General features: G+C 47.2%; 9 protein-coding genes across 9 annotated transcripts; 5 read left to right on the forward strand and 4 right to left on the reverse strand.

Moving 5' to 3' along the window:
- Positions 1 to 6: 6 nt before the first annotated feature.
- Positions 7 to 951, reverse strand: Bathy14g00710 (the record flags this gene model as incomplete). The annotated part of the gene is made up of 1 exon (XM_007508984.1): positions 7 to 951. The coding sequence occupies one exon, from the start codon at positions 949 to 951 to the stop codon at positions 7 to 9; it is 945 nt and encodes a 314-aa protein (XP_007509046.1).
- Positions 952 to 1,737: 786 nt separating this feature from the next.
- Bathy14g00720 (30S ribosomal protein S10) lies at positions 1,738 to 2,145 on the forward strand (the record flags this gene model as incomplete). Its single annotated transcript, XM_007509209.1, has 1 exon — positions 1,738 to 2,145. The coding sequence occupies one exon, from the start codon at positions 1,738 to 1,740 to the stop codon at positions 2,143 to 2,145; it is 408 nt and encodes a 135-aa protein (XP_007509271.1).
- A 202-nt stretch (positions 2,146 to 2,347) lies between these two features.
- Positions 2,348 to 3,796, reverse strand: Bathy14g00730 (predicted protein; the record flags this gene model as incomplete). The annotated part of the gene is made up of 2 exons (XM_007508988.1): positions 2,348 to 3,305; positions 3,630 to 3,796. 2 exons carry the CDS (start codon positions 3,794 to 3,796, stop codon positions 2,348 to 2,350), a joined length of 1,125 nt encoding a protein of 374 aa, XP_007509050.1.
- A 1,163-nt stretch (positions 3,797 to 4,959) lies between these two features.
- Positions 4,960 to 6,624, forward strand: Bathy14g00740 (predicted protein; the record flags this gene model as incomplete). The annotated part of the gene is made up of 1 exon (XM_007509012.1): positions 4,960 to 6,624. One exon carries the CDS (start codon positions 4,960 to 4,962, stop codon positions 6,622 to 6,624), a length of 1,665 nt encoding a protein of 554 aa, XP_007509074.1.
- Positions 6,625 to 6,813: 189 nt separating this feature from the next.
- On the reverse strand, positions 6,814 to 8,422 carry Bathy14g00750 (unknown protein; the record flags this gene model as incomplete). The annotated part of the gene is made up of 2 exons (XM_007509230.1): positions 6,814 to 7,944; positions 8,048 to 8,422. 2 exons carry the CDS (start codon positions 8,420 to 8,422, stop codon positions 6,814 to 6,816), a joined length of 1,506 nt encoding a protein of 501 aa, XP_007509292.1.
- A 786-nt stretch (positions 8,423 to 9,208) lies between these two features.
- Positions 9,209 to 9,922, forward strand: Bathy14g00760 (predicted protein; the record flags this gene model as incomplete). Its single annotated transcript, XM_007509150.1, has 1 exon — positions 9,209 to 9,922. The coding sequence occupies one exon, from the start codon at positions 9,209 to 9,211 to the stop codon at positions 9,920 to 9,922; it is 714 nt and encodes a 237-aa protein (XP_007509212.1).
- Positions 9,923 to 10,090: 168 nt separating this feature from the next.
- Positions 10,091 to 11,388, forward strand: Bathy14g00770 (predicted protein; the record flags this gene model as incomplete). Its single annotated transcript, XM_007508961.1, has 2 exons — positions 10,091 to 10,190; positions 10,502 to 11,388. The coding sequence occupies 2 exons, from the start codon at positions 10,091 to 10,093 to the stop codon at positions 11,386 to 11,388; spliced, it is 987 nt and encodes a 328-aa protein (XP_007509023.1).
- A 913-nt stretch (positions 11,389 to 12,301) lies between these two features.
- On the forward strand, positions 12,302 to 12,862 carry Bathy14g00780 (predicted protein; the record flags this gene model as incomplete). Its single annotated transcript, XM_007509144.1, has 1 exon — positions 12,302 to 12,862. One exon carries the CDS (start codon positions 12,302 to 12,304, stop codon positions 12,860 to 12,862), a length of 561 nt encoding a protein of 186 aa, XP_007509206.1.
- Positions 12,863 to 13,069: 207 nt separating this feature from the next.
- On the reverse strand, positions 13,070 to 13,921 carry Bathy14g00790 (unknown protein; the record flags this gene model as incomplete). Its single annotated transcript, XM_007509008.1, has 1 exon — positions 13,070 to 13,921. The coding sequence occupies one exon, from the start codon at positions 13,919 to 13,921 to the stop codon at positions 13,070 to 13,072; it is 852 nt and encodes a 283-aa protein (XP_007509070.1).
- Between the last annotated feature and the right edge of the window lie 192 nt (positions 13,922 to 14,113).

Here is a 14,113-nt window from a genome sequence, read left to right on the forward strand (position 1 = left end):
TAAGTTTTATTCTGATTCTGATTCTGTCACGTCGTGTAACTCGCCGTTTTCGTATCGCCAACCATATGGTAATGGACAGTCGTTGTCGAGGAGGTATTGTACACAGTCGGTGTGGTTGTTCTCGTGCGCTTCTCGAACGGCCTGAGAGTCCCAAGGCCATTTGGCGGTTTCGTGTAAGTACTTCAAACAGTCTAAGTGACCTCTCTGGGCCGCAAACCGACACGCCAATACGCTATATTGATCATACTTACGCTCAACAAGATATTCGAGTATGTGGAGATGGCCATTTGCAGCCGCCCAAGCGGCAGTTTCTGAACCCCAAGGCGCTTTGACTTCTTCGCGTAAGTATTTGAGGCACTCGAGATGACCGTTTTTGGCAGCATTTGCACACGCAAACTCTTTGACAGGACACTTATTTGCAACGCAATACTTTACCATTTCCAGATTGCCTTGGTCTGCGGCCATATTAATCGTCCCTACATTCCACTCACACTTTTTCTCCTCTCGCGCCCACTTGAGCAACTCGAGTTTATTCGTGAGAGCAACTCTCCAGCAGAAATATGGTTCGTTCATGAAGTAATCATCCCACGGATAATGCTTCCACGCTACTTCCAAAGTCGATATCGACATCATCTCTTCAATATGAAACCCTTTTTTCAACTCCCCCTCGCGAGATGATCTCTTAATCAACTTTCTCGTCTCCGTATTCACCTCGTACAAGAATTTCACATCCGTCCTATTCAATCTCGGTAAAATATGTTTCTCCACGATGTCTCTGCACTCGCCGCCGTCCAACAGAGCGGTTTCCCTGAACAATCGCCACAGCATCGTCGGTTTCCTCTCGACCTCGAGCAGGACTTTCTCGAGCTCTTTTCTCGCGTTTTCCAATCGCTCGTGCTCCTCTTCTGTCATGTAGTCCGAACAACATAATTCGGAATTTTGCATCATCATTCTTTCTTAATCAAATGTATACGTTTTGAATGCCATTTTCATCGCAACAAAAGAAATCGCCCCGCAAACAAACGCGTTTTAAAGAGAGAGAGAGTGTGTGTGCGAGTGTCGCGTTTGTTTATGCACAACAACAACAACAACTACTACTTAAAGCAGTCCAAAATTGTATCGATTTTCCCTCTAAAATTGCCAGAAAAAAAGCATGTTAAAATTTAGGGTGTACAACCCTAATACTCGGAATGGGCATTCCCTCCTCTACAAAAATTTTATCCGAGAAAGCGCCGCGCGAAAACCGCCTCACTTCCCCCGCACGCGAATACCAAAACGATGTCGTTTTCATTGCACTGCTCGACTTCAACCCAATCCTCGAGAGTTTCGACGTCCTCTTTGACGTCCAACGCGACGAGTAAGAGAGTTGTTCAGAGAAAGGCGTTTCGCGTTCGCGCTGCCGATGCCGGTACGTGTTGATTCTTCTTTTTTTCTCTGTAACGCGCGCGCGCCGCATCACGATGATGAAGATAGATGCGACCAAAGACGCCAGGAAATCTCGTCAAATATACATCCAACAAACGTTTCTGCGCGAGATTTTATCGTTTTATCGGTCGTTCTGTGCTGCTTTATCATCGAGCAGCGCTCTTGCCGTCGTCGGGTCGAATTCCGGTGAAAACCTGAAAGGAGGATAAAGAGGGCTGCTCTGCTTGTGTAGTAGAAAATACGCGCGAGACGAAGAGTTCTCTCTTCAAAGAGTGGCTCTCTTTTCTTTGTTCCCCAGTGCGACGCGCGATGATGACGTTTTCATTATTACACATCTCTTTTGTGTTTGCTGACTTGTGTTCCTTCTCTCTCTCTCGTTTACGTCAACAACAATTCACAGCCGCCGCGCCGGTCGCCGCGTCAAAGATTAGAATCCGCTTAAAATCCTTCGAAACGACGCACATGCAAGCCGCGTGCGACAAAATCATAGAAGCTGCGACGGCTACGGAAGCGCGAATCAAAGGTCCGATCCCGTTGCCGACGAAGAGACGCATTTATTGCGTTTTACGTTCGCCGCACGTGAACAAGGATTCGCGAGAGCACTTTGAAACGAGAACGCACAACAGAGTGATTGACGTGTACGAGCCGACCGCGCAAACGATTGACGCGTTGATGGGGTTAGAGTTACCAGCGGGGGTTGACATTCGCGTGAAATTGTAAAGTGTTTTTGTTTAACACCACCACTTTGTTGTTGTTCGTAGTATACATGCGTACAATTTTAGCTGATTTTTATATATACGTAGTAGAAAAAACTTTCTTATTATCAAATTAATGGTACAACCGAGCACAATCCACGACGCGCGTTTGTAGGCGGACGACGACGTATGCTGTGAGACGTATACGACCCCGACGACGGTTTTTTTCAATGGAAATCTTCCTCCATTTCCATGTACTCGTCCACGCTCATCGCTTTGCTCATTCTATTATTATTATCTGCCGCCGCTGCTGCTGGTAATGGTGGTTGTCTATTTTCCTCGTTTTCCTCGTCGCCGCCGTCTTTTCGTGCCTCGTAATTGTTACTCCCGAACGAACCTCCACCCGATGACGGGGTCTCTCTCGCTTTCTCTACGATTCTCGTCAGCAACTCTCTATCCATGGGTTCAAATTTTGAAGCGTGCAAGGATGCACTCACATCATCGTTTTCAAACAACTCGCTCGGTAAATTCACGTTGAACCATTCGTCTTTTTTGATATCCTCCATGGTTAACCGTTTCGCGACGTCGACCTGGAATATGCCGGCTAACAGTTCTCTGCACTTTTCCGACAACGCGACTTTCGACGGGAATCCGTACTCGCCGTTTAATATCCTCTTCACGGTTTTTCGAAAATTCTTCGGGTCTGTCTTATCTTCGAACGGATATCGTCCGCACAACATGACGTACAGAGTGACACCGCACGACCACACGTCCGCGGCTCTCCCATCGTATTGACCTTGTCGTTTGAGAACTTCGGGCGCGATATACGCCGGCGTCCCGACTGCCGATTTCGGCGCCGAATCAATCAGAGAGTGTTTCGAGTACCCAAAATCGCAAATCTTTAACCTCGGAGTATTATTATGGCTGTTATCGATCAACGCGTTTTCCAATTTCAAATCTCTGTGCGCCACGCCTTTGCTGTGACAATAATCCACGCCGGATATTAACTGTTGAAAGAAATACCGCGCCTCGTCTTCTTGCATCCTACCGTTCGTTAACACCCGATCGAACAACTCCCCACCGCTCGCGTATTCCATCACGATGGCTAAATCCGTCGGCGTTAACAAAACTTCGATGAAACGCACGATGTTCGGATGGTTCAATATCGCGTGGTTATGGATTTCCCTGTTTTCGTTTTACGTTGTTGTTATCATCGTTTGCGCCGAAACAAAGCGAGAAACGCGTTGAATAAAAACAGAATAGAAGCAATAGGTCAGCAATGAAAACAGGCGTCAAAAGGTCTCCTTGGAAAGAGCGAAACATGTTTGGCTTTATATTCTCTCGAACAGAGCGAATGTGCGTCGAATATATCTCAAATCGAGCGCATTAAATAAAGCGCATCCTGTTCTCTCCTCACGCAAACAAACAACTCACTCGGAGATGGAAACATTCGATCATAAAAAACCAAATCAAAAACAGAAGAAGAATACAACACAACCACATCATTACCTCACCACGTTCTCGTCTAACTTTTTCCCTCTCGGTATGTATTTAATCGCCACTTTTTTCCCTGTTTTTGTTTCGAACATGAGGCGAGCTTGGCCGAAGTTTCCGGTTCCCAGCGGGGGGTGATTTAACACCGGATGGTACTTTTTATCGTGCATCGTCTCGTCCATTTTTATATGCGTATTCAGCGAAGCCGAACGCTGAAAAGACGAATAGAATACAGACTCGAGCGCCTTCTTTTGATTGCGCTTTTAAAATTCCTCTCTCTCTCTCTCTCGAATACACGCGCTAATACGTAAGTCTCTCTCTTAATAATGAGGACCTTTTCTTTTCCCCCTATTCCTTTTCTTTTGAATTTTTTCTCAAAAATACGAGTACTTCTAGTACGATATAAATCACACGTCTAAAGAGCAGAGTGAGACATACAGACACTCACGCGGTAAAGAACGAGAGACGTGGACGTACTGGTACGCGTTCTAAAGAGTAGAGAGTGAGAAATATGCCGCTCTCGATAGCGAGGACCTCTTCTGTTCCCCCTGTTATTTCTCTAAAGAGGAGTCCTTTTTTTTTGAATTTTTTCGTGTGAAGTGGAGCAAAAAATACGAGTAAGACATACAGACTACTCGAGTACGAACGAGAGACTTATGCATCATTCTTTAAAGAGCAGAGAGTAAGAAATACAACAGACACTTATTACGAGTACGAACGAGAGACTCATAGACGTTGGAGGTTATACGAGGCCATTTTTGTAGAGAGCAATTTTAAGTGGGTGGTTTGGTGGACAAAAAAGACAGTTGTTGGAAAATACAGACGAGAGAGCGTTGTGTGATCGCTCGTGCGTACACGCGCATATCTTCTCTCTCTCGCTCTAAATGCTCCTGAAAATTCGTACAAGTATACGTACACACGTTTCTATTCTTCGTGTGAATTTTCAGCTCTAGAATCATTGCGACCGAGCAGATATCAACAGATGTACAAAAGTAACAACAGAGAGGCCATTTTTAGGCCAATGTCTCCATAAAAAGTCTCTCTTTATTACAAGGCGGCGCAAACAAAAGTGAACACATAAAACACGCATCAAACACACTCTCTCTCTCTCACTACCACGACCAAATAATAAAGACAAAGATACATCGCTCTTTCTCTCTCCGATCTGACTCTAAAACTCTCCAGCGAGCGCACAAAACAGATCAAAACTCGTATCAAATTACGCGTAAAATCCGATCCAATTTTCGATCATTTCTCTCTCTTTCAACGCGTTGTTTAGAACCACAGAACTGTTACATTCGCACCCAGAAGACTATATAGTACACGTATTACACGTCTTGATAAAATGGCGGCAAAAGTCACGAAGAAGACAAAGACTGTTGCAACAAAAGGACAAGATGAAAATCTCAAGAAAATGACAGTCAAAGAGCTCAAAGAACGCTTGAACGCGTACGGCTTGGACGCGACCGGTTTGAAACCAGAACTCTTGAAACGACTGGAAACGTTTTTGACGTCCTCGATGATGCAAACGACGACAAATGGGAGTGGTGGTGATGGTGATGATGGCGAAAACGATTTGAACATTGAAACGTTGCGAGACGAAGCGAAGAAGAAAGCCGAGGACGCCATCGCAAAGTTTGAGATGAAGAACAAGGAAGAAGATGACGAAGATGAAAAGCCTCGCAAACGCGTCATCACGGAGGAAGACCACTTGCCGACAAATGTGGCGGCGGAGGAGGAGAAGAAGAGTGGTAAAAAAAGAGGACGAGGAGGAGGCGCTTTGGCGTCGGCGTCGTCCTCGAGGAGGAGGAAAGTGAGAACGATCAGCGAGTCCGACGAGGAAGAGGAAGAAGACCAAGAGGAAGAAGAAGAAGAAGAAGAAGAAGAAGAAGAAGAAGAAGAAGAAGGGAATGAAAAGAAACGTCGCCGCGATGGTGGTAAATCGAAGAAGAGAAGAGGGAAAAAAGAGTACGAAGACGAAGACGAAGAAAAAGCCGTTGAAGTTGAATACGAATCGACCAAATCTATTCCGTGCGTTGGAAACGAAGGACGAATCATCGGCAAAGGCGGCGCTAAGATTCGCGAGTTGCAAGCGAAGTACGAAGTCGTCATGCAATTGAACAGAGAGAACGGATGCGTGGAAATCATGGGCGATCGAACGAACGTTCTCGAGTGCGAAGTCGAGATTCTGAGAATCATAGAAGAAGGCACGGCGAGGAACGCGGAGAAAGAGAAGCAATTACAAAACCAAGGACGAGGTGGTCAACATCATCAAAGAGGCGAAAGAGGCGGAAGAGGAGAAGAAAAGAGAGGAGGAGGAGACAGAGGAGGAGGAGGACAAGGAAGAGAGGAAATTCCGTGTGCCGGGATGGAAGGTCGTATCATCGGTAAAGGCGGCGAGACGATTCGAAGACTCGAAGCGGATTCCGGCGCGAGAGTGAGAATCAATCGCGAACGGTTAGTGTGCGAGATTTCTGGCGAACCCGGGTGCGTGGAAACGGCCGTTCGGTTGGTGCACGAACTGATGGCGAGCAGCGGCGCGGATAGAGGCGGCGGCGGCGGTCAACAAGGAAGACAACAACAACAAAACGTTTACGGAGGACAAGCTTTCGGGCAACAACAACATCAAATATACGGTCAACCCGCCGCCGCCGCCACCACCACCACCACCCAAGTGTATGGCGCAGCCGCTGCCACGTACGGTCAGCCGGCGGCTTCTTCTCACGTCGCCACAGCCGTTGCTCCCGTCTACGGCCAACAACAACAACAATATTCGTACGGTACCCAACAACAAGTGTACGGTCAAGCGACGGCGCCCACTTCGTCCGCCGCTCCCGTCTACGGCCAACAAGTGTACGGTCAACAAGTGCAACAAGTCGCCCCGCCCCCGGTAGCGCGTCATCATCCGATTTCCTCCTTACCCCCCGATTGGGAAGAAGTCAACCAAGACGGACAAATTTACTACTGGAACACTCGCACGAATTTGACCCAATACGAGAGACCCGTTTAAAAAGCAAACAAAAGCACCACAAGCGCGCATCATCAATATCATCGTCATCATCATCATCACAACTCAATACTAATCAAATTTTCACGAATCTATTTGAACTATTACTACTACTACTACTAGGTACTACTACTACTACTACTACTACTACTTTTAACTTTTAATCTACGTCTATAAAAACCACCATCCTCTCTACCTCCTCTTCTCGATATTGTCGTCGTATGAATGCGCGTCTGTAGTCTGCCCTTCGTACACCTCAATATTCTCTGCAAACTCTTTCGGCATGTACGTCCCGTTGCGTCCTCGATATTTACCCTCCACATTCTTCTTCTTCTTCTTCGTATTAGTATTCGTATTCAATAGCGGCGGTTCAATCTCTCGCATCGTTTTCTCTTTCTCGTCGCAATCGACGACCCAGAACAAACCTTCGACTCTTTTACCGGCGTCCCACTCTTCCGCGTTCCCAAGTTTGAAAGCTTCTCGAGCGGATCGAGCGATCGCGTCTCTCGAGTATTGAGCGCGTATGTCCTCTTCTTCTTCTCTTGGTTCTTCTTTTTTCAACAACGCGACGACAATCACGTTACACGGCTGATCGTGAATCGGAATCGTCATGACCGGCCCGATCGACTTTTCCAATCGAGCGCAAACGACGTGAACAAACGCTCTCGCGGTCGAGCCTCTCACGCCGTTGAAACAGTTCATGATGAACATCGACGGCGATCTTTGATTATTATTATTATTGTTTTTCAACTTTTCGCCGCACAAGCGGAAAAACGCTCTCGAGATCAAATGTTCCGGTACGTTTCCGCCGCCATCAAACGCGTCCATACTTATGATATCTAAACTTCCATTCATAACTTTTGTTTCCAAATACTCGCGAGCGTCGTCGACGACGCATCGAAACGGTATCGCGTTCCCGTTAAAACACGTCCGTTCAATCGCTTCGATGACCACCGGATCGTGTTCCACCGTCTCCATCTCAAACTCATCACTAAAATGCGTTTCCATGAAAAACGGCAACGCGCCAGAACCCATGCCAATCATCAGCATCTTATCCTTTGTTTCATTGACTTCTTTTCTGTCTTCTTCTTCTTCATCCGAAAAATCCAACCTCCTCTTCGCCGCCGTCGCCGCCGCCATCGCTCGCAAATACTCGTACGCCAAAACTTTCCCGTCCATGATCTCCTCATCAACAACGTACGCTAACCCTTGCTCGACGTCGTTAAACCGAAGCGATCTCCAGTTTGGACCGAATTGAGAGATTGTCACCAGACCGTTCGCTTTCTCGCTTGGTTTCGAGAAGAGGATTTTTCCTTCTGAGTCCTATATAATAAAGTAGTTATAGAGGGAAAAATGTCAACATCACAGAACACATCATCAAAGCACAATAAAGGGCGCACGTGATATAAAAACGACTTCTACGTACCGGGTACTCTAAATACGCGCGTTCGCTTCTCTTTTCAAACTCGTTTGCTTTCGTAAACGCGAGGAGAGGCGTGAAGAAGTTGGAGACGTTTTGCGGGAAATGCATCGCTTTAACGACAGTTTTTGATCTTCTCTTCGATGCCATCGCGCTCCGTCGCACGTTCTGCCTTTTCCACGTTCTCGCGAAGAGCGGTGCTCTTTTCTCTCCTCTTTTCGCGAGGGAGGCGAAAACTTTGCTCCGCGTCATCGTCGTCGTCATCACTGGTCGTTGTTTCAAAAAACTTCTAATGAAGTAAAATGTGTTCGTTTTTTTCCCGTAACGGCTTTTCTGAAAAGCTTTTGTTCTCTCTGCGTTTAATAACGATATTAACTCCATTGACTGCAGACTTTACGCGCGAAGAAAAAGACGACACCACTCGAATTAGTAGCACTGCACCAGTGCTCCAAACGTTGGCAAACGATAAATTGGATGCCACGCGGTTGGTTCCGCGGAAGTATGGATCATCCCGAGTTCTGCATGATTTCCTGATCTGAAACAGTTTGACTGCAAATCTCTCTCGCTTTGCGATGAGATCTTCTTTTATTAAAGTCACGACAACGAACGCCGTTCGCGAAGAGAACGAAAGAGAACGGAAAGAGAGACGCGAAAGCGAACGAGAAAAGAACGGAAAGAGAGACTCTTTTGCGATGTGATGAAACGGTTTTCTGTTGCGCTTTTGTTGTTCTCCGTGAAAGTATTTTGTTTGGTGTTGGGGGAAAGGACATGTAACGAATATCCTCATTAAAACACGCGCTCTTACACTCTTTTCTACCGCGCGAAACACGCGAGAAAAAGAATAGAAAAAGCAGCGAGAGAGAACATCTCAACGACAACATTAGTATTTCATCGAAGTCTTCCGTGTGTGTGTCGAAAGCATCGTTCGTGCTTCATCATCTTCATCCTCTCGTCGGGAGGAAAAGGAGGTTCGGGAAATTACGAACAAGAATACGTTTAGGACAACAAACGATGATGGAGAAGAAAGACGACCAGGAAAGCCAACAACACCGTATGTTTTACTATATTCTTATTATGTTACTGTAAACTGACACCGTTTTGTCTCGTTATGTTATTATTATCATCATTAAACAAAGCGTACTACGATGCGGAAACCAAATCGACGAAATGGGAGGCCATGTGGCAAAACGAAGAGAAAAATGGCGAATCGAAACCAAAGTTCGATTGCAATCGAACCGGTACGTTTTGTTTTTAGAGTCAAACGATGATGTACTTATTAACCGTCTCTCTCTCTTTCTCTCTCTCTTCTCTCTCTCCGCGAACACAACGACAACAACAGAACCGGCGTTGGTCCATTTCTTGGCGAAGAATACAACGTTCGTTCCAGAGTTGCAGAAAACGAAAAGCGCGAGAGTGCTCGTCCCTGGATGTGGCCGAGGCTACGCGTTGGAAACGTTCAGTTCGATTTTTTTTGATTCTGAAAATATCGTCGGTTTGGAAGTGTCCGAGACCGCTCGAAACGCGTGCGAAGCGTACCAAAGCGAGAATAAATCGAAAGCGAAGTGCGTCGTGGAGGACTTCTTTACGCACGACGATAAGTACGACGTTATTTACGATTGCACGTTCTTATGCGCGATACAACCTACGCAGAGACACGTGTGGGCTGAACAGATGCGAAATCTCACCAAGAAAGGTTCTCGCGTGATTTCCTTGGTCTTTCCCTTGGGTGATTTCAAAGGCGGTCCGCCTTTCGCGCTTTCCCCCGAGTTGGTCAAATCTCTCCTCCAAAACGATTTCGACGTCGAGGAGTTGATTCAAGTTCCCGAAGACATGTGGGCGAGAGGAAGACCCGAATATTTATACGTCTTCATTCGCAAATGATGATAGATACTGTTAATACTAATAATACTTTAATAGATAGGACGCGTACGCGGTAGAATTTTAATTGTTCAAAACGAGACCTTTTGAAAATACTTCACTTTCTCGTTTTCAACAACACACATCCATCCATCGTCATCATCATCGTCATCATCGAAGCGAACAACAGGAATGTACTACTCTTCTAAACAATATAAACACTTCCTCCCGGTCTTCCTCCTGGCACTTTTCGCCACGCTTTTGAGGCAAATCGAAGCGTACAGATATTACGGTATGTTAAACGCTTATTTTACGAAACGTGTTAAAAATATGACTGATCTTTATTCTAAAACACTTTAGGAGGGTACGCGCGGCCGGCAGTCGTCGTCGCGCGCCCGGTCGTCGTCGTCAGACGCGGTCGATGGGGACGGAAATTACTCCAAGAAGATGCCACGCAGTATACGCCGGGCGAGAAGTGCGAGACAATGCTAGGTAATGATTACGAAACTTTATTCTTTTTTTTTTCTCTTGTATAGTCTTGGACGTTGCTCTGAAAGTATTACATCTGACGCGCGATGATCTAACATTTTCTTTCATTTACAGAGATCATCAAAACCCGTCCGGGTCTGTCCAAACTCGCCTCCGTGGTCGAGAAACTCCCTCGCATTTCCGCCGCTTTGAACGGCGGCGATGAAAGTCGGGGAAAAACCGTGGACACTTTATTCGCGCCGACGGACAAAGCCATCGAAAACTTCCTCTCGTGGACGCGAGCGCAGAACAAAACGGAAGAGTTTGCGAAGATTTTAGGCAACCAAACCGTCGCCGGGGCGATTGTTGCGTACCACGTGCTACCAGAACTCGTGTATAAATTTGGAACTTTAAAAGCATTTGATCGAAAATTCATCAACACCGCTTTATCGAACGCCGTCTCGGATACCTCCGGCGCGTTTGCGCTTCAAATCGACGAAGAAGGCGGGTCCATTTTCATCAAAGGTACCGGGTCGGAAGTGAAAGTAATCGGAGCGGATAATTACGCGTGTAATGGAATCATTCACTTAGTCGACGGCGTGTTGTTACCGTTCGATGCGGATGGAGAGTTGAGCGAGAAGCAAAAAGAACGCTTGGAAGACGCCAAGGAAATGTTATCGGAAGCGATCGAAGAAGAAGAAGAAGAAATGGAAGGCGCCTCGCCGGCACCGGCGCCGGATGCGGCGTTATCCATCGGTCTCTTAACTGATCTTGGCGGCTTAGTAGGAGACGCTCCAGCGCCAGCACCATCACCATCGACTATTGCTACTACCGAAGAAGTCGTCGATGATATCCAAATCGTCGATGAACCTCCGCTCTTTTCGGAGACGACAGAAACCGAGGCGTCGGAGGAAGAGGCCGAACTCGTCGTCGAAGACGAAGATTTGCTCCAAGCCGAGTTGGACGAAGGCGATTTTAACATCACCACCGGAGCGAAGAACGAAACAACTACGCGCGATTAAATTCGACTCCAGAGCTCGAGCTGCTACTACTACTACTACTACTACTCCCGCGTCGCGTCGGATCCACCTTTTGTCAAAGGCACCACATTTTTTTGAAAGAATCACAGACACACCCAAACGCATCATGTAAACGGTGCAAAATTAACCACACGTTTCTCCTCACTTCTTTCGCGTTCAAAATTTCCGAATCAATTCTCGTCTCTCATTTTGTCGCGACATCGACGTCACTTTTAACACAACTCTCAAGAAAAAAAACCTAAAATGCTCACCAAAACGATCAAGAAATCCTCCGCGTTTCTCGCGCTCTTCGCGTGTGTCTTTGCACTTCTCCCTCGCTCTTCCGACGCGTTCGGGTATTGGGGTTGGCGCCCGTACGGTTGGGGCTGGGGAGGTTACGGATGGCGTGGTTACGGTAAACATTTTCTTTTTAGATACAAAAATAAAACTGACCGTTTCACACAAAACTAACACTAGGCTGGCGCGGCGGCTACGGATGGCGAGGCGGGTATTGGCGCGTATTATCAGTAGACCAAGAAAAAGACTGATTATATTTAAAACAGGGGCCGCAAGTTATTGCAAGACGAAGCGCCGGCGTGCACGCCGCTCGCAGAGGTTGGTTTTTGTTTCCCGAAAGAGAGTTTAGAGATATTTTTTACGTTTCGTATCGATACGAAATTTCTCGATTTAAAGAAAAATGTATCTCATTTTGCGTCGAACGATGCGAACTCTCGATGACAACATTCCCTCTCTCTCTCTGTTTCTCGGTCTCACTACTGACGCTTATTACACGTTTCTTTTTCTTTCTTTCAAATACTAGTTCATCGCGTCGCGCCCGGATTTAAGCACCATCAACGACATTCTCTCGTTCGCGAAAGTTGTCACCGCCAAGCTGGACAGCGCGCCGTCGGAGTTGATGGCTGACGCTACGCCCAAGACGGTTTTACTCCCGAACGACGACGGCTTCGCCTCTCTGGAGTACTGGAATAACATGACCGCGTACGAAAGAGCGATGAAGCTTCTCAACGAAACGGAGACGACGTCGTTTCTCGGGTACCACATTTTACCAGGCGGCGCTTTTGATAGCGCGACGGTGGCGACTTTGAACGGTCAAACTGTCGACACGTGTCTTTCCAAAGCGGTGATGGACTCGTACCCGGATTCCACCGTCTTGGACGTCGGCGTGGAAGTTCGCGACCCGGACGTCTTCATCAAAGCGAGAGCGTCCGAAGCGAAAGTGGTCGAAGCGGATATCCCGGTTTGCGAAGGTATCGTCCACATTCTCGACGCGCCCTTGTTGCTTTGCGACACCGAAATGGAGTTCACCGACGAAGAGACGACGGTCGTCGAAGCCGCGGTGACGAAGGTTGCGGAGATGCTCGAGAAGTACGAGGAAGGCATGGCGCCGGCCCCGGCGCCGATGGAAGACGAAGCGGTGATGCCGATGGAAGCCGTCGCGGAAGAACCGGAAGCCTAAAAAAGGAGAACGACGAAGTGTGAAGAGAGAGAGAGACAAAACGTACAAGGAGGAAAAACATCTAAGTTTTATACACCAACAACAACACAAGTCATTTGAGAGAGACTAAGAGGCGTTCTGCACAAGCGTCGTGCTTTCATTCGTTGTAATCTATAATCCATTTCTAGAATTGCGTCTATAAAAACTACTACTAGTATTCTTCTTCTATTACGGATGCGGCGGCGGCGGTGGTGGCGGTGGCGGTTGAATTTGCTGTTGCATCATTCTCGCGCCCATCGCCATCGGCATCATCGGATTCACGACAACCGGCGGCGGCGGCGGCGGTACGAATTGCGAAATAGGCGGCGGCGGCGGTATCCTTCTCCCCTCGTCTTCCTCTTCCTCCTCGTCCTCCTCTTCCCCAAAATACCCACCACTTAAAATCCGTCTCTCTTTCACCCCCATATCCTCCCCGACGATTTCGCACGTCACCTCTTTCCCTCGTTCCAACATTTTCTCCGCGTGCGCCTTCGCTTTGCGATACTGTTTCTCCATCCCCGGCGGCGGCGGCGGAACGTACGCGTCCTCCATACCTTCCCAATTTTTCACGTAAAACTCCACCGTCCTTTCTTTTTCTGTTTCTTCTTCTAACCCGTTTGGTACTGTCACTCTAACGATCGGTCCGAATGGAATCTGCGCTCGTATCGTTTCTCCGGCTTTCACGCCTAAAGGAAAGGACACTCGAAAGAATCGAAATTTTCTTAATTCTTCTCTCGTGAGCGGTTTTTCATCCGTCGGTGGCCCTGGTATCCCGGTGATCGTTTGGTCTTCTTTCTCGTCCTCTGTTACGTCTTGTTGTTGAGAATGCTTCGTAATGATCACGCTTTTGTTCTTCTTTTGCAGCTTTTCGAGCGCGAGTTTCCGCTTCGAATCGAGCTGTTTTTTCCGTTCCATTTGCTCCGATTTCGTATTCGTAGTACCATGTTTTCTTTTATTCTTCTTTAGTATCTTTTCATCGTTTTCGAGCGCTTGAAAGTACGCGTCGCGTTGGTTCTTGAGAGAGCTTTTCTCGTTCGTCATGGTGCGTTTATATGTTGTTGTTTATGTGCGCTAAAGTTGTTGAATAATGAGGAAATTGGTTCGCTTTGGAAACAATCGTCTAAAGGAGCGTTTTCCCCTACAGCGTACTCTCTGTGCATCGCATCCGCTCCGTCGCGTTGATTCTCGAGCTTCAAATTCTCACGGAGCACAAAAACACGCACACGACGTAAA

This window comes from Bathycoccus prasinos, assembly GCF_002220235.1.
Source record: "Bathycoccus prasinos genomic : Chromosome_14".
Lineage (NCBI taxonomy): Eukaryota > Viridiplantae > Chlorophyta > Mamiellophyceae > Mamiellales > Bathycoccaceae > Bathycoccus > Bathycoccus prasinos.